Consider the following 19,528-nt stretch of genomic DNA (forward strand, 5'->3'; position numbering starts at 1 on the left):
TTTCCGAAACTGATCTTTGAACGCTTGCTGTGTAGGAAGCGGTTTCGGAAGTCATGCCTCCTCCTAAGAATCTTCTTCACTTCATGCCCTTGCCAGGGCAGAAGTTAAAGAGTGTGGTGGTTGCAGAACCGCCGCCCGTGGACCAGCCGCTGATCGAGGAAGATATCATCCCCTCTCCTCTGAAGCCATCTGCTGCTTTGGGGATCGAAATCCAGGATATCACCGAGGTGATGGAGGCGATTGAAGCCGATTTTGTTCCTGGTTCGGATGTCCCTGAGGTAGCTGAGGAGAAGAAGGAGTCTGCTGATCTTCCTTTCGAGAGAGAGAAGAGTCCAGACAAGGAGATGGTAGATCTCTCGGGCCCCGAAGCTGCGGTTCCCGAGGTTCAGAAGGAGGTTCCCTCTGCTGGTGAGGAGGAGCAGCCCGAGCAAGGTCTGACGAGGAAGAGGCGCCACTCAACTTTGGGTTCTACTTCTACCTCGGCCCTGGATAGGCTGATCCATGCTGATCCCTGTTCGGATGTTCCGCTAAAAAGGATCCCCGAAGAAGTAAGGGAGGCGATGGCTCGGTATGCCAGGGCTCCGATTTTGGGAGAGGACCCCTTGGCTCACGTGGGATCCTTGGTGGGCCCCGAAGCTGCTAGGGAGAATCTGCTTCGTGCTAACCCGCAGTGGAGGGTTCCTGGGGCTGAAGAGAGAAATCCGGCGATGATGGCCCAGTACTATCTGAACGAGGTAATTGCTAGATTTTTCTCTTTGAGTTGTGTTTTTGTTTTATGCTTTTCCTATTTTTGCTCATCTTTCTTTCGTTCCCAGGCTGTTTTCTGGTCCTCGTTCGCTTCCGAGTGTAGCTCGGTTGAGGAGAAACAATTGAGGAAATATCGTGAGGCTTATGCTCGTGATATTCCCATTTTGGACCAGAAGGCTGGGCAACTCCTCTCCGAGCTTACGGAAGTCAAGCAGCTATACCTTCAGTATAGTCGCGAGGCTAGAGAGTCTGCTGAGAAGATTGGGGCCGAGGTTGGCCAGCTCATCTTCCGAGTTGAAGAGGATGCTGAGAAGATCGCTTCCTTTGCTGAGGAAAAGAAGGATATGGCCGCTAAGTTCGCTAGCGAACTTGAGGAAAAAGATAGACTCTTCCAGGAGATGAAGTCTAAATTTGAAGCGGCCGATAAGGAGCATAAAGAGGCAGAGTTGAGGCTTTGCCATTTTGTCCAGCATCGGGAGCTGATCCAGCAGCAAGCTGATAAGGTGCCTGTCCTTCGGCTGAAGCTTCGGGAAAAGGATGACTATATTCGGAAGTTGGAGCAGGAGCGAGTCGACCTCTACACTGCTGATCAGTGTAGAGAGCAGTACTGGAACGGCATCCTGGGTGCTCGGCGCATGTTTGCGAAGCACATGCCTCACTTCCCTTGGAACGAGAAAGTTCCCCTATGGATGCAGGCCGAGGACCACTTGGTGGAATGCCAAGCTGATCGAGATGAAGCTGAAGCTGAACGCCAAGCTGCTCTTGCAGAGGCTCGGGCCCAGAAGGCAACTTCCGAGGGTGATACTACTGTTGGGGGTTCTTCGAAGGATGCTCCCCTAGGGGCCGCTCCTGAGACTCCCAAGAGTTAGGGATTCGGGCAGTCGTCTTCTTCAGAGTCGGTCGGTTCCAGTTGAGGACTTCCGAATATGTGCTTGCTTTTCCCCCTTTTGCCTCGGCGCTGCGTTGTACTCATTTCTTTTTGTTTTCTTTAGTACTTCGGTAGGCCGGTATTGTCTGTTGATGGCTGCCGATTTTAACTGTTTCATTTTGTTTTCAATTTTTGAGGTTTTCAATGTATTTGTACTCCCCCCAAATATTGAATAAAAAATGAATGTTTGTTACTTGGCTGCTTCTTTTCAACTTTGTACTTTCGCAATTTTAGGTCTTTGAATCCGTAGATATTTCGAGCTCCTCTTCTCTGTAGACTTGCTAAAAACCTTTTGATCTTGCGAGCTCTTTAAATCCGTAGATCTGTTGAGAGACTCTTTAACTTTGCGAGTTCTTCAAATCCGTAGATCTGCTAAGAGACTCTTTAGTTTTGCGAGTTCTTCAAATCCGTAGATCTGCTAAGAGACTCTTTAATTTTGCGAGTTCTTCAAATCCGTAGATCTGCTAAGAGACTCTTTAGTTTTGCGAGTTCTTCAAATCCGTAGATCTGCTAAGAGACTCTTTAGTTTTGCGAGTTCTTCAAATCCGTAGATCTGCTAAGAGACTCTTTAGTTTCCAGACTCTTCAAATCCGTCGATCTGCTCAGAGGTTTGGATTGTTCTTCCGATCTCTTGTGGTTCGGAAACCTGGGCAAGAGATCGCTAGTCTGCCTCTTAGTTATGCCTTCGGCGATCCGTGGATCTGAGCCGGAGTTTTATAACTTGATTCGAGCGACTGTTTGTGGCGAACAAGTTTTATTTGGTTATCGCGAATCCGAGGATTCTGGACGATTCCCTGAAGTGTATGATTTGGTCATTTCTTGCATTTTATCAAGGAATGGGCAAAGTCGACCTGTTTTTAGTCTCGGATTGATCAGATCCGAGGCTGCATATATATATAAGGGGACAATAAATATAGAGATAAGTTTAATGAAACACATGGTGCCAATGGCTTTCCTCTTCTCATTAAACAACTTACTTGGTCTACAGACAGAGATCATACAAAATATTTTTTGAGAACATCGGTATTCCAATGGTTCTTCAAAATTGTTCCATCTAACTGTTTCAGCATAAACGTGCCTGGCCTCTTTTCGGAATGGATGATGTATGGTCCTTCCCAAGTGGCTGAGAGTTTGCCATGGATCCGTCCTTTCTGAACCGAGGCGGCGTTTCTGAGCACTAGATCACCGACTTTTAGGGGTCTGGCGTTGACTCTTCGGTTATAATGCTTGTTGACCCTCTGCAAATAGGCTGCGTTGAGTGTCCTTGCATCGTTCCGAGCTTCGTCCAGTAGATCGAGAGCTTCAGACAGAAGTTGGTTGTTGCTTTCTCCTTGGAGCCCATCATACCTGTTGTATGCCTGGATCCTCAGGCTTTCTGTTCCGATTTCCACAGGGATTACAGCTTCGGATCCATATACAAGGTGGAACGGTGTTTGCCCGGTAGCTTCTTTCTCAGTGGTCCGAAGGGACCATAGCGTTCCGGGTAGCTCTTCTAACCACTTGTTTTTGTCATCCTCGACTCTTTTCTTGAGTGCATTGAGGATGAGTTTGTTAGCAGCTTCGGCTTGTCCGTTGCTTTGTGGGTGACAGACTGCCGAGTAAGCTAGGTGTATGCCGAACTGTTTGCACCACTTTTGCAACGGGGTGTTGTCGAACTGTTTCCCGTGGTCGAAGATCATCAGTCTTGGTATGCCGAACCTTGTGATGATGTTCTGCCATATGAACTTGCGGACCTGAGGTTCGGTGATGGAGGAGACAGCTTCGGCTTCGATCCATTTGCTAAAATAGTCGACTCCTACAATCAACCACTTCTTCTGGTTCGTCGCTGAGGGGAAGGGACCAATGATGTCTAACCCCCACTGTGCGAATGGTAAGGGATACAGTGTTGATTGTAGGGTTTGAGCTGGTTGATGGATGGCTGGTGCGAACTTTTGGCATTTCTCGCATTTCCTTGCCATCTGCTTTGCCTCGGAAACCATAGTGGGCCACCAGTACCCAGCCCGAAGGGCTTTATGTGCCAATGTCCTGCCTCCGATGTGGTTTCCGCATATCCCGAGGTGGATTTCCCTTAGGATGTAGTCAGCGTCTGTTGGACCCACACATTTTAGCAGCGGAGCGGAGAATGATTTCCTCATGAGCTCTCCTTCAGCGCTGATGATGAACCACTTGTTGAATCTTTTCAGTTTTCTTGCCTGCAGCTTATTCTCGGGAAGTTCTCCCCTTTCTTTGTATGCAACTACTGCGTCCATCCAGCTGGGTTCGGTACGTAAGCTGCATACTGTGGTGGGTAGCAAGTCAATGCTTCTCTCTTGGTGAACTTCCACGTGGACCGACCTGTTTAGGTCGATGAGTGTTGAGCTTGCGAGTTTTGACAGTGCATCTGCTTGCGTGTTTTGTCCTCGGGGGATGAGAATGACTTCAAAGGATCTTAACTTTGACGTTAAGGACTTAATTTTTGCTAAGTAAGCTGTCATGCTGGGCCATTTGGCCTCATACTCCCCTCGGATCTGGTTGGCTACAAGCTGGGAATCAGTTTTGAGGCGAACATGCTCGGCTTCCAGGGATAAGCAAAGTTCTATCCCTGCGATTGCGGCCTCATATTCGGCCTCGTTGTTAGTTGCTTTGAAGCCGAACTTCAATGCATACTCTATGCTTTTCCCCGTCGGGGGAATTAGTACAACTCCTGCTCCTGAGCCGTTTACTGTGGAAGATCCGTCAGTGAAGACCTCCCAAGTGCTTTTCGTGTCATCCAGCATTTCTTGGTATGAGCATTCGGCCAAGAAGTCGGCCAACGCTTGTGCTTTGATTGCTGTCCTCGGCTGATATTTGATGCCGAACTCTGATAGTTCGAAGGCCCAGGCAGCCAATCTTCCTGACCTCTCTATTTTGTCGAGTACTTTCTCGAGCGGTTGGTCAGTTAGCACTGTGATCTGGTGGGAGTCGAAGTATGGCCTCAGTTTTCGTGCAGCTACCACTACTGCATATGCGACTTTCTCGATGAGCGGGTACCGGGTTTCGGCCCCTGTGAGTGTTCGGCTGGTGAAGTAGATTGGCTGTTGCTTCTTTTCTTCTTCTCGAAGAAGCACTGCGCTGACGGTTCCAGGGCTAACTGCGACATATAGGTACAGGGTTTCCCCCTCCTTTGGTCTGGCCAGTGTCGGCAGTTGAGCTAGGTGGGCTCTGAGTTGTTGAAAAGCTTCTTTTTGCTCCTGTTCCCATATCAGTTCGGGATCCACTTTCCTCGGGACCCCCTTTTTCTTGACTGGTTCTGCTTCTCCCCCGGGGAGGTTCTTTGGTTTCAGTGCTTTGAAGAAGGGGGCTCCCTTGTCCGAGGCTTTTGATATGAACCTTGTTAGTGCGGCTAACCTGCCGGTTAGCCTCTGCACATCTCTCTTGGTCTTCGGCTCGCGTAAATCCAATGCCGCTTGGACTTTGTCTGGGTTCGCATCAATTCCTCTTTCGCTCACCATGAATCCGAGGAACTTCCCTGACTTCACCCCGAAGACGCACTTTTTTGGGTTCAGCTTCATGCTGTATTTCCGCAGATTTCCGAAGGTCTCTGCCAAGTCTTTGACATGGTCTTCCTCCTTGATGCTTTTTACGATGGAGTCATCCACATAGACCTCCACATTCCTCCCTTTCTGGTCGGCGAAGACGTGATCAACTAGCCTCTGGTAGGTGGCTAGCTTTGGTTTTCGGACGGCAGTGTGGCAGGTTCTTCTTGCGACCTCTTGATCGCCTCTGATTCGCTCGGCGAACCCTGCGTCCGAAACGTATATCATCAGCTGATGGTATGTGGAGGGGACTGCTTGCATCTTGTGGATCATGGTTCTTCCCATGATTACGTTGTATACGGAATCGCAATCCATCACCAAAAATTCGTCCCGAAGGGTTTTTGCTGCTTGGCCTTCACCCACCGTGACTGGCAGGGTGATCTTTCCTCGGGGGATAGCTGCGGATCCGTTGAATCCGATCAGAGGATAACTGACTTTCGTTAGTGCTTCCTCTGATTCTTCGAGAATCAGCTGTTCGAAGCAGTTTCTGAAGATGATATTGACGGCACTTCCTCCGTCGACTAACACCCGATGTACGTTGTGGTTATTGAGGTCCATGGAAATGACTAGGGGATCGTCATGTTTGTACTGGACTCCGAAACAATCATCAGCAGTGAAGGTCATGTTCGGGGGGTGTGGCTGGTTGTCTCCCACCGCGCTGAAGTTGACCCGATGGGAGAGGGCTCTTAGGTGCTTCTTGCTGGCCTGGCCAGACTTCTGCCCCCCGAACACCACCAGGATGTCGTTTTTCTTGTGTCCTGTTGCTTCGTAGACCCTCTTCTGGGGTTGCTCATGTTGTTTGCCACTGGCGGCCTTTTCTTTTTCCTCCCTTCGGTCTAACAAGTACTGTTTCAGGTAGCCTCGGCGAACGAGGTCCTCAATGTTGTCTTTCAGCGAGTTGCATTCTTCGGTGTGGTGACCGAAGTCATCGTGAAACTCGCACCACTTGTTCTTGTTTCTCCGAGCTGGGTTGGACTTGAGCTTCCCCGGTAGTTTCCACTTTTCATCATTTCTGTTGAGGCTAAAGATCTCTTTTCGGGGCAGAGCAAGTGGAGTGTAGTTAGTGTATTTGGGTTGAAGTTCACCCCTTCTCCCGTCTTTCTTCGGGCTCATCTCTCTAGCTCCTACTTTCTCCTTCCCCTTCCTTGAGCTGCCCTCGGGCTTGCTCTGGGTATTCTTTGTGTCTCTCGGATCCGACGATCCTTTCAATCTTGCAGCGGCCTTGTTGAACTCTTCGGTTCTGATGAACGCATCGGCCATTTGGAGCACGTCAGCTATTCTGGAGGGGTTCTTCATTTAGAGTTCGTCACGGAACTTCCCTTCCTGGAGCGCGTGTTTCAAAGCGAAGATGGCCACGTCTGGCTGCAAGTTTGGTATGTTTGTTGATTCCTTCATGAATCTGGCCATGAATTCTCTTAGACTTTCATCTCTTTCTTGTTGGATTGAGGTCAGTTCTGCTGTGGTTCGCTCGGGGCGATTGTTGCTCACGAACTGTGTGCAGAATCTCTTTTTCAGCTTTTTCCAGCTCTTGATCGATCCCTTCGGCAGCGATCTGAACCACTCTCCCGCCACTCCGGTTAGCGTGGTTGGGAAATATTTACACCAACATGCTTCGGAGTAGGGACTCAAGAACATTTGCTGCTCGTAGGAGATGACATGATCCCTCGGATCTGTGATTCCGCTGTAGGTTAGGTGCGCTGGCAGTCTTACCTTCGGTATTTCTTCCATGATCAGCTCGTCCGAGAAAGGGGATGACGTGGGAGTCATGATTCTTTTCCCGAGTCTAGCCCTGATGCCTTCGTTTGCCGAGGTTCTGTGATTAGAACGTTCGGGCGTACGAAGGGGGCTAGGGGTTCGATCATGCCTCCTGTCTCTTCTTCTTTCTCGGCTACTGACCTCGGGTCGTTCGCCAGATCTGCTTGACTCACCTACCCCGAGTCTCGTATGGATCGAAGGTCTTAACCTTGAGTGGACCGAGGGCCTCAACCTGCTGAGCACCGAGCTTCGGATCCGAGTGTTACGAGTAGTCGATTCGCTTTGGAGAGCTGTTGGAGTAGGCGATGGTCTCGCAAACCAATCTGGTTGCTGTTGTGCCCTTTTTTGGGTGTCCCACGTGCTTTCCATCCACCTCGATGTCAAGTGTGTACCTGTCAAGGGAAGGAGTTCTCGTTCGGGTCTGGACACTTCTACACTGGGTGGCTCGTTCAGCCTTCGCCTGGTCCTCCTCTCTTCTCTGCGGTCCTTTGCCAATCCTTGCTGCTTCTCATTGAAGAGGAAGTTTTGCATGATGGTCATGGCCGCAGTGAGCTCTTCCCTAGTTGGAATCGGAGGTCCTGCGTTTGTGGCGGTCGTAGCTCTGCTTGGCTGTGACCTCGCCATCGATTGAGGGTGCTCCTCTTGGTCAGATTCTGAATCTGACCGCACCATCATATCGTCGTCATTGTTGTTAACAACATCATTAACCATTTTCGCGGAAAGAGGTGGTTGATGTCTTTCAAAGGCTTTGAAGTGTTCTTCCCCACAGACGGCGCCAAATTGTTCCGGTGTTGTAAATATGGAAACAATGGGCTTCGAATGAAGGCCCTTTTGTATGTGTTGAAGATCTTGCTTGTTTGAATGGGTAGAGTCCGAATTCACCTGCACAAGAGCAAAGTCACTAGCCTCGGGGGTGTTTCCGAGGAAAGCCCCTCCGATGCCTAAGTAAGAACGATGCTCGGATTCTAGAGAGAAGTTCTCTAGAAGAGTAGTCTTAAGGCGATAAATTGGACGTACCTTGAGGTGTGAGCCTTGGCGGTCTATTTATAGTGTTTGCATAATAAATGCCCATAGGTCATTTATTGCTTTTGGGCCTTGGGCCTTGATGGATGGCTGACTAGCCATTGGTAGGTTTGATGCTGTTTGTTTAGAGCCATTGGGCTTTGGACTTAGTGGCCCAATTGAGAATCAATTGGGAGCCCAAACAAAACTTATTGTCTAAATTAATGTATTTGTTTGTGAAATTATCTGAAATCTCTTACTTTATACGAAGTATTATCTGAAATTACTTTAGCTTTTTTTAATTAAGTCGAACATGATAGCCTTATTGGTAGACCTTTGGTTATACACTTATACCCTTTGTTTCAATCAAGTTGTAATAATTTTTCCATCAAAATGATTTCACCTATTACTCCAATAAATCAACTTTGTTTTTTTAAAGGAAAAGTACACAAAAATTAGGATAGTTTTCTATAAATATTGTAGTCTGACTTATCTAAAGAAATAAAACAAGAAATTCATTGTCTATATAAGGATTAATATCTTGGTGTGTCGGAATGTGATGACCTACGGATGCAACATAATCTGCCGCGCAGTTAACTTCTAGATATATGTGATGAGAGGAAACTTCCTCAAATTGATTCAATAGATGCTTGACATTATCCATTAGCAATCGAATCTTCTAAGGACACAATGCTTTCTCGTGTAAAAAATTAATAATCCATTAGCAATCAAATTTTCTAAGGACACAATGCTTTCTCGTGTAAAAAATTAATAATCCATTAGCAATCTAATCTTCTAAGGACACAATGCTTTCTCGTGTAAAAAATTAATAATTAATTAGTTATCACCTTTAATGGCTAACAAAAGACCGTTACGAAGTGTCAAAGCTTCGGCAAGAATTGGAGACGATTTTCCAAGATGGTACGTACGAGGTACGACTAACGATATAATTATTTCACCTAGTATTCCAATAGTTCAATTATGCTCTTCTATTTTTTAAAATCTCATTCCCACTTGCCGTCTATTTTACCGCCAAACATTCGCCGCCTAAACACTAAAAACAGTCATCGTCGCCGTCGTTAAACTTATGATCACAACTCTAATACGTCTCTCTTATTTCAATCTTGGAATTCCGGTCAAATCCTAACCCTAGATTACGGATAAACATCTAAATTCTCACTCCAATTACATGAAATTGTCTAAATTCTCTCTCCGATTTCATGAAAATGCTGATTAAAATCTGAAATGTACATCTTAATTTAACCTCCGATCACCTGTGTAAGGCAACCAAAAGTGTCGATTAGTCTTTGCGATGGAAAATTGAGGGCTTCATTGGAGTTGATATCACCACATTAGGTGCATTTTAATGGCGTTGAAGACTTGAAGAAGAAGTAATTCAGAAACGGTAAACAAATTCCCCTTGGATTACACTAATTGATCATATTTTTCTGCTTAAATTTGCTAATTGAGCTTATATCAATCAAGTAAACTCGGTTTATTTTTTATTTTTTGTTAAGAAGATATTTCTAGGGTTTCTGATTTTGATTATCGTTTTATCGACGCAGAAAAACAAAGAGTAGATGAAGAACATACTATTCCGCAGATCAAGTAATCTCAATTCTTCATTTGGTAATTAGTATTTCTACATTACGATCTTTAATTTCAAAATTCGTAATAATTATTGTTTGTTGGATTCAATTGAAATTCTTGCCAGTTCAATTTCAAACGACAGCGTTTCATAGGATATTCCTGATGATGGAGGAGTACTAATAACGCAGTAAGTTTCCCGAGTTCCCTCTTCTGCTTCATTATCACAATGCTTCACTATGCCTGACTGATTGATTTGGTCTGTTAATTTGGAAGCTTTGGTACCTTCTCTAAAATGACTTATAGAGAGTAGAGACTAGGCTATCTAGAAAAACTACATATATTTGGAGTCCAAGTCTATCTTTACACATCCATATTTTATCTTTACATCTAATCCATGAACCCATTAGCAAGGTACATGTAATTGTCAAGTGGGTGTGGAGTAGACTTAAAATTTCTACTCCGTGATTGATACGAAGAAACTCTTTGGACGTTATACATGTGTGTCGCACACAGATTTTTCTATCTTTTCAGCCTATATATGTTTGTTGTCTAATTTCTCAAAAGATTAGCAAACATGCACAAGTTATTCAAATTAAAACCTTTGATTATTCCAAGTCAAGGTCTCCTCTGTGGGGCCTTGCCTAAATATTATCTTATCAAAATAATCCTAAACTTACAAGAGCTACCACGAAAAAGATTTATTAGGCATATTAAAAAAAAATGTTCTTTCTCCCCCCGACCCCACTGTGAGAGTGAGAGGTTTATTAGACATAAAGTCTGATTAGGAGCTGTATAATTCAATAGACTTTGACATGCTAACGTTCATTGCTTGGTTGGACTTGGAGAAGTTATTTCCTTGGCTTGCAGGCTTGTCACATTTTTGCTTGACTTCCAAAATTTCCTCAATTTTTGCTTGAATAAAATACTGTAGTAGTATATAAAAGTCAAAACATTTTAAAATGATTGAACATTGAATGGCTATAAAGTCAGATTAAGGGTAGTATCATTTTGCAACTCACACAAAACATCTCCAAACTGAAAACAAAGCTTACCCGGAAATGGGGAATTTCCAAATCAATTGTCTGCTTACTATTCTCCTCTTTGTTTTGTTTACGGAAACTATAAAGCGAGCTGGGTAGTTGCAGCACGTACACCAACAACAGCCACTTGCTGAAGTTGGGGTGTAAGAGCATCAATTATAGTGCACTCTTAGCCCACTCTTAAAGAGAGGGAAATTTTAAGAGTTAGCTCTTAACAAAAAAGAGCTAACTCTTAGCTACTTCTTATTTAGAGGTTGATTAAGACATCCTCTAAATAAGAGGTAACTCTTAGAAATAAGAGGGGGGTGAGGTGGATTATTGTGAAAATATTATACTTGTTTTGGACTTTTTGTTAAAAAAAATAAAAATAAATACATGTAAAAGGTGTTTAAGAGGGAGTAAATAAGAGATAGTTATTTCTTGGGGTTTTTGATAGATAACTCTTATTAAGAGATGGTGATGAGGTGGATGAAGAGAGAGATTAAGAGTGGGTAAATAAGAGTGACCCTTATAATTGATGCTCTAAAGCATCAATATTAAGGGACTCTTAGCCCACTCTTAAGGAGAGAGAAAGTTTTAGAGTTAGCTCTTAATAAAATTGGGGTAGCTCTTAGCCCACTCTTATTTAGAGATTGATGGTGACATCCTCTAAATAAGAGGTAGCTCTTAGAAATTAAGAGGGGGTGAGGTGGAATGTTGATTGGTATTGTGTTTGCCTTTTGGCATTTTTATTACAAAAATAAAATTAAAAATATGATAAAGTTATCTAAGAGTTGATGTATAAGAGTTAGTGTATTTCTTGTATTTTTTGGTACCTAACTCTTATTAAGAGTGATGATGAGGTGGATTAGGAGAGAGACTAAGAGGGGGAAAATAAGAGTTATCACTACCCTGCTGAAAGGAAGGCGAAAGGAAGGCACTGCTCGACTTCAAGAGCAGTGTTACCTTCCTTGACAAACTTGTTTCATCTTCTTGGGAAGGTGAGGATTGCTGCAGCTGGAGTAGGGTTAAGTGTAATCCTACTACCGGCCACGTCTCCGAACTCCGTCTCCATGCAAATTACATAGAGCGCGATGATTACGCTGGCAACGATAACTTGTTTGAAGCTAGAAAGATGGAGTCGTCTTTGGTATATTTGTTAGAGTTGAAACATCTTGAGTATCTTGATGTAAGCGCCAACTACTTCAATTTTAGCAAGATCCCACAATTCATAGGTTCAATGAACCAACTTAGGTATCTCAACCTCTCATATTGTTCCTTTTCTGGAAAAGTTCCTAACGAGCTTGGTAATCTCACTAACTTGCAAGTCCTCGATCTAAAATCATACGAAACCAACTTATTTACAGATAGTTTGAAATGGGCTTCGAATCTTCGGCAATTGCGTCACCTAAATTTAAGAGGTACGGATTTAAGTCAGGTCAATAACTGGTTAGATTCACTTATTGGGCCACTTCCTTTTTTAAGATTCTTGGATTTGTCTAACTGTAGCCTAGTAAGCCGTCATCACTTGAAGAATTCATCAAGTGCTTCACATCCACCATCTATCCGTATATTAGATCTCAGTTATAATAATTTGGAGGGAGAAATTCCATCTTTTATACAAAACTTGACCTCCCTTGAATCCCTTGACCTTTTTAGAACTAATTTTGGACCGGAAATCCCACTTTGGCTGGGTGAACTTAAAGGCCTTGTACACTTGGGCTTAGGAGAAGCTGCTTTCACTAGTGTTGAAGGAGGAGATTTTTGGAACCTTGTACGCAATCTACATAACTTGACATATCTGGATATTAATAAAACCTTCCTAAGTCTTAAGATATCTTCTGATTGGGTGCCTCCCTTCCAACTTCAATTATTCACTGCCAGCACCTGCATGATCAATGGTCCATTCCCTCTGTGGCTCAAAACACAAAAGAGTCTGACTTATTTGAGATTGTCTGATGCTGGAATTCATGGTGCATTGCCAAAATGGTTCCATAAGATGCAATCACTTACTTTCGTGGATCTTTCTGACAACCAAATTACTGGATGTCCGACCTTTCCCGGAAACTTTGTAAGTTTGTATCTCTATAATAATTCATTATCTTGCCAATATCTGACTAATACGAGAGGTAGAAATACGGTCAATTATCATGCTGATATAATAAATCTCTCTAATAATTTTATTTCAGGGCAATTTCTTGAATATTTATATCATGAAATGCCTAATCTGGGTACACTCATCCTATCTAATAACAAGATAAATGGTTCAATCCCAAATTCTATGTGTCATTTTACATCCTTGCATCTTCTAGACCTTCAAAGGAATAGGATATCAGGGACAATACCACATTGTTTACGTGACCTTTACAACCTTCACTTTGTAAGTCTTTCATTCAACAAGCTCTCAGGAGATATTCCTTGCTTCAATAGTAACCTTTCATATCTGCACTTAAATGACAATATGTTGAGTGGACAGGTCCCTTCTTGCTTAGCTAACCTCTCAGGTCTGGATATTTTGGATGTTGGCGAAAATAATCTCTCAGGTGAGATACCAACATTCATTACTGGAATAAATATTCCAGGCTTGCGAATACTTCGGCTGAGAAATAATAAACTCAAAGGTTTTATCCCTGGACAGTTGTGCTCATTGTCTAGGCTTCAAGTCTTAGACCTTGGCCATAATTATTTAACTGGAAGCATTCCTTCCTGTCTGAGCAACCTCACAGAGATGAATTCGCGTAATGAGTCTATAAATTATCTTCTTGACTTTAGTGACAAGAACAATGTCAATGAGGTTATCAAAGGAATTGAGTGTGAATATACAAGCACCTTGGGGTACATGGTGAACATAGACCTTTCATGCAACAAACTAATTGGTAGCATTCCCGAGGAGATCACAAATCTCTCTTCTCTGCTTGGTCTCAACTTATCATACAATCAATTATCAGGACATATCCCTGCGAGTATAGGTGGTTTGCAATCCTTGGAATCTCTCGATTTATCAAGGAATAAACTCCAGGGCACAATCCCGACAAGCATGGGTGTAATATATCCGTTGGGATTCCTTGACTTATCATACAACAATCTTTCTGGTCCAATCCCAACTGGAAGGCAGTTGCAAACATTCACCAACTCTTCGTACATAGATAATCCACATCTTTGTGGATACCCACTTTCCAAGAAATGCCAAAGCAATAATGACTCACCAAATGGTTCATCGGGAGACCAAAATAACGAAGATGAAGAAAGTGAGGACAAGCATGAGACAATGTGGTTCTACCTGGTTGTGATGTCAGGATTTGCTACCGGGTTTTGGTGTGTTGTTGGAACTTTACTGCTGAAAAAGAGTTGGAGGTATACTTTCTTTAGGCGTGTTGAAGATGCACAAGACTGGTTGTATGTGGCTATTGTTGTCAGGATGGCCAAGCTCAAGAATAAATAAGGTTGTTTGTGTGATATATTTGTTGTATGTGGCCATTGTCGTTAGGATGGCTAGGCTCAAGAATAAGCAAGGCCGTTTGTATGATATTTATCAAACTTGGTTTTTCTTTGCTATTGTACACCAAATATGCTACCTTTGTATTTTCTTTTTTCTGTATTAATGAAGTATATTTTACGGGGATGCAGCACTCCGATATAAATAGCTGCGAAATTCTCTTCTTTTAAAACCTAATTAAATTGTACTTCCTCTGTTCTCTGTTACGCTGTGGTGGTTCCAGTTGCTTATGAGCTATTTCTAACTGGCAGGGACCATAAGCGATTGAAGTGGAATCTTCTTTGTCAGAGGTTAGACAACTACGAATATAGAGGTTAGATAGCAACATGCCGTTGGATCCCTTTTGTTCACTCCGCTCTGGCGCTCTTGCATGCTACTGCTGCCAGGTGCCAACTACGTCAGTCTTTAGTGTAATTTTTTGTCAATTATAATTTGATTACTTCCATCTCTGTTCAATTGATTGAATCATCTTATCATCATATCTTATAGTACCAAGTATTCATGATACACCTTATGGTATAATCCTTCTCTGGTTGGTGATATCAAAGAGTTTTCCCTCCGGAATCTGGTTTGAAAATATTTTATGTCAGAGTGCTTTCACACAGTTGATGGGTTTATTACTGAATCTACTCAAAGAAAATGAATATCAGGGTGTTTGTGCTTCTGCATTCACTTCTTTGCAGCGACATTTTCAGTTTTGGTAAGGCCTTGTACTCTTTTATGATCTTTTTTTATGTGCAAAATTTATAGGTTAGTTTCCCGAGTAAGTTGTGGGATAACTTTTGTACAGGTGAGGTTGCCTTTGCTCAAGGATTTCTGGCTGTGGTTTCTTAATTTACTTTGCAGCTTAAACATTATAAAACAAGTGTAACTTAAAGAGGCCAACTACTGTCATTTATCAGTATCTTTGAGCTTCAGCTGCTATAATATTTTGTTTAGTACTTGGTTTTCCTTTCTACAGACATCATGTTAATTAGAATTTCTGGTTTTCCTTCGTTTCCACTAGTGAAAATAGTGGATGTCACGATTAAAAACATGAAGTTAAATTTTGGATATCAGGCCGAACTTTGTTAAAGTATTCAGTCTTAGCTTTCAGGATATAATTTTGGTGTAAGTTGATTTATAGGTTTCTTTCTACTAACATAAATCTCAAATTTTTCAGGACAAAAGGTGTTTCCTCACTACCAGAATGTATGCTGCATGGATGAACTCTTCAATCTGCAATATTGACCTCATTGTACAAAGGTATGCTACTTGCAGTTTTTCAAGTAGGTTGTGCCTTGGATGTCTTTCTTACAGAGATTATCGGTACATTTGGTACGAGTCTGCAACACCATTCTTGCTCTCACGCAATGACACTATCCTCGTGACAGTTCAGTGAATTTATCTTAACTTAACTGAACCGGTGAAAGTAAAAGTTAATTGAACTTAACTTTTTTTTTTCTGAAATAATAAGTAAAAGTAAATCAAGCAGAACATATCCTGATATCCTTACTTTTGCTGGAAAAAGAAAAAGAATATATTTGTGTATTAAATTGTTTTAAAAAACTTATTTTTGCTGTAAATAATTGAAACAAATATATCTTTAGAGAACGGTAAAAATATGGAAAAAATATTCATTTTAAATAACAACACCCAAAAAATAAGTATTAAGTCTAAGTTTAGATAAGTTACAAAACAATCACGTTTTAATCAAGTCTATAAATTAATTTAGTAAAGTAACAATCAATTAAGTCCGATCGGTTCAATAACTTTCAAATTTTCAATCAGGGCTAATAAAAGACAAGACCAAGAATCTACATATACACACACGAACAAAAAACACAAAATATGTGTCAATTCTACATGTATTTGGGCATCAATTCTTGAACAAGTTGTAAACCATAATATGTGCCAAAAAAAATCACAAAGCGGTTAAAGGATAGAATCAAATTAAAAAAACCCAGATTGAAAGAATTTATACCAAAATAAAAAGCAAAAACTTTGAATATAAAATAAAATAAAATACACATCAACATAAACTTTAATTTTGCCAGTGCATATACCTCTTTTTCCCCACATTCGATCAAATCAAACCACAAATAAATGGAAGTTGAAACAATACAGAATAATAATAATAAATAATAATAATAATAATAATAATAATAATAATGATAATATTAGTAGTAGTAGTAGTATTCCAATTGAGTTGAAACCAAGTTGGAGAAGTCGTACTATGTCTTCCTTAAACTCTCCTCCTTTGCCATTAATTTCTTTGTTTGGTATCGTTGTATTTTACCTTTACTTGTCTACTTATTTCCCTTACAAAGAATCCCTTCATCGTGCTTTCTTTAGTTTGAAGCTAATCTTTTTTGTTCTTCCTGCTTTGATCTTCTTCGTCATGCGTACCAATTATAACCCGAACGACCCGTCTTCTTCGGCCCGGGGTTGGTATTGGGTTCGGATTCCTAAGCCCGAGCACGACTCGTTCCACCGTGTTGGGGGTTCTCCTTGGGGTGTTGCTTTGGTGTTGGTTTTGCTTCTACTCATGATCTCTTATCATTCTACTGTTGGTTCTCACTGGTTCCGACCCCTTTGGTATTCTCACTACTACTAGACAGACCTGATCAACTAGCCCGGCCCGTTGGTCCGACCCGGCCCGAAAATGCGCTGGTTTCATATTTTAGATCAAAATCCATGCTCGGATCGAAGCCTGATTCAGCCCGCAAAACCCGCACAAAATTTATGGGTTTGGACATGAATTTTTGTGTTGAAGCCCGACCCGGCCCGAATTTTGATCACATCTACCACTAGTGGATTCTAGTATGGTGATACCACAACAATAACATTGCTGATGTGGCGTTGAGTTACTTCTCTAGGCGTTCTCTATACTTATTATAGAATATCGCATAATTTTCGGTTCGTACGGTGCTCTTTGTTTTGTTCTTTGTATAACACTTGTTAGTTGTTAGAACTTAATGTTGTGCAGTAGGAAAATTAGAAGTGTCAATTTAATTATGTTAAAGAAATTATATTTGTTATTTTTGTGGTTGGGAAATTATTTATTTATTTGTGTATTGATTGGTTTCAGGGTTGATCAACCCTTTTTTATTCTCAAATTTAAATGAAAAGGTATTAATTGAAAATGAATTCATCCAAAATTTGGTTTATTGTGATATTTTGTATTCGTGACACATTTTCACGGGATAAAATAAGTATTTCGTGTGAGATACTTGAAAAATTGATATGTGAGGGAAAAAAATGTGATGAGGATCATTAATGGATATAAATATACTCTTGGGTGCATCGTGTATCTGGGTGCATGAAATATTTAGGAGTACGTGCTTTTAAGATCGTTAACGACGAATACATAGACGTAAATACGTAATATAGTTACAAAATCATACAAGTTTTTCCAAACATTTATGTGAACTACTCTATGCATATGTGTTATATATGTTCAAAGAGTCTTCTTCAAGTGTGAGCTTTGGAATCTTATTATTCGGATTGAGTGTGGTGAATCAAAGCTGTCTAAATATTTCCCATCCATTTCTTTTCTTGGAGAATCAGATTCTATAACTAAAAGTCTAAAAAAGTCCAACATACGGTGGGGTTGATTAAAAGTTATTTAGTGTAACTGGGTGTACCGCGCATCCATGCATCTAAAGATACTTCTTTTGCTCATTGGTAGTCTCTTCTACATTTTCTCCCGACGTGATGATATACACGCGTAGGGGATAATGTTATGTGAGGAGAAAGTATGAGAGGTATACGGACGTATGTATACCTGAGTTATCGGGTGCACCTTAAATGTTATGGGGTTTGATGTATCTTGTAATTTTGTGATGCTTTCAAATTTAGCCCATATGAATGAGGTCCTCTATAAAAGATTACCATAAAGAAAGGACAAACTTTTCCTAAGGGAAAAAAAAGTTATTCCATCAATAGCAAGTTGTTATGTGTATAAGAGGGTTTTTATATTTCGTTTTAAAATTTATACTATTTAGCTTATTTTGAGTTAATTCGACAAAATCAGTTCAAACATACTTTGTAATAATTGTGACACGCAAGTTTAACAAAATTCAAACAAAATAAGAATGTGTTCTATTAATCCGATTTTCGCTTATAAGTACTTATGTCAACTTATTTAAATAGAGGATATCACATCATACATGTTTCCTCCATTCTCCAACAAAGAATAGTTGCAACATAGATACGGGTACGAGGATTAAGTAAATGAGAAAACAATGGAATTTTGACCTTTTGATCTCCACAGTGTAGTAGGTTAAACAAAAGTAAAGAAAAAAAAATAGCGCGAAATTGTAATTTCAATAATAAATTATTGCACTTGCCACTAGAAGATAATTGTCCGCTTTGCGAAAGTGTTGTAATTATTTTTGTATTTTTATTTTTTTGACAAAGAGTACGTTTATCGAAGATCAAATTACAACCTATATACTAAGAGAAAATAAAATACAACTAGGGAACACCCCTATTACCCTATAGCACTAAATAAAAACAGACAAACATAGGCAATCAACGGGACAAGGAGACTAGAATGTTAGGTTATGATACATATGACAATTCATAAATCATGCGGAAAAACCATAAACCCAGGAAAACATATTATTTACACATAATCATTTAGCATAGAATAGATGCATACTCTTTGTTGCGTACCTTCCCTAGTTGCGCCCGAACCGAACAAGAACAAGTCTTTAGGACTCCAAGTGTCGTCCCTCCGTAGATAGTCCACAGCACGTCCGGATCCGCCTTAAGATTGACCAACTAGAATCGCCCTTAAGGTACTATTATTTTCGGCACTTTATAGGCAAATGTGTGACTGAATTTTTCTCTCAAAAACTCACTTTGAATACTTTGAAACTTGTGTTATAAATTGTGAGCCCTAGCCTCATATTTATAGCGGTATGGAAAGGGAATCGAAATCCTATTCAGATACAAATTAATCAAACCTAGAATCCTACAAGAACTCTAATTTAATTAATTTATCAAATAGAATTAGGAATTTAATCATTAACCGAACTCTGCATGTTTTAGGAAACGTGCACGAACACAAACACTTGCACACACACGCACGACAGCCACGATGGGCCTCATGCGTGCGCGCGAGCAGCAGCCCACTCAGCGTCCGCGCGCGCTGCGCGCTGCGCGCGCTGTGCGCGCTGTGCGCGCTGTGCGCGCTGCGCGCAGCCTGCTGGGCCTGGCCTTGCTGTTTGTGCGGCGCGCTTGGCTTGCTGGGCGATGGCCTGGCTTCGTGCTGGGCCTCGTCCGGCAGGCCTCGTCCGATGCTTATTCGTACGATGCGCTTCCGATTAAATTTTCCGATTCCGGAATTCATTTCCGATACGAACAATATTTAATATTTCCGATTCCGGAATTAATTTCCGTTTCGAACAAATATTTAATATTTCCGTTTCCGGAATTATTTTCCGATTCC

At 41.5% G+C, this 19,528-nt stretch overlaps 1 protein-coding gene across 1 annotated transcript; it reads left to right on the plus strand.

The window, feature by feature from the left end:
- Nucleotides 1-1,145: 1,145 nt before the first annotated feature.
- Nucleotides 1,146-14,037, plus strand: LOC110784194 (receptor-like protein EIX1). The gene is made up of 2 exons (XM_056841243.1): nucleotides 1,146-1,341; nucleotides 11,597-14,037. Exons 1-2 carry the CDS (start codon nucleotides 1,146-1,148, stop codon nucleotides 14,035-14,037), a joined length of 2,637 nt encoding a protein of 878 aa, XP_056697221.1.
- The last annotated feature ends 5,491 nt before the right edge of the window (nucleotides 14,038-19,528 follow it).

The sequence above is a fragment of the Spinacia oleracea genome, chromosome 3, assembly GCF_020520425.1.
Source record: "Spinacia oleracea cultivar Varoflay chromosome 3, BTI_SOV_V1, whole genome shotgun sequence".
Taxonomy (NCBI): Eukaryota; Viridiplantae; Streptophyta; class Magnoliopsida; order Caryophyllales; family Amaranthaceae; genus Spinacia; species Spinacia oleracea.

What these genes read in the sequence shown, in the direction of transcription:
- LOC110784194 (XM_056841243.1), top strand. Translation starts at nt 1,146, where the DNA reads ATGAAGTCTAAATTTGAAGCGGCCGATAAGGAGCATAAAGAGGCAGAG. An exon ending in CCTCTACACTGCTGATCAGT is followed by an intron (nt 1,342 to 11,596) that starts GTAGAGAGCAGT and finishes CTTCTTGGGAAG; the next exon opens with GTGAGGATTGCTGCAGCTGG.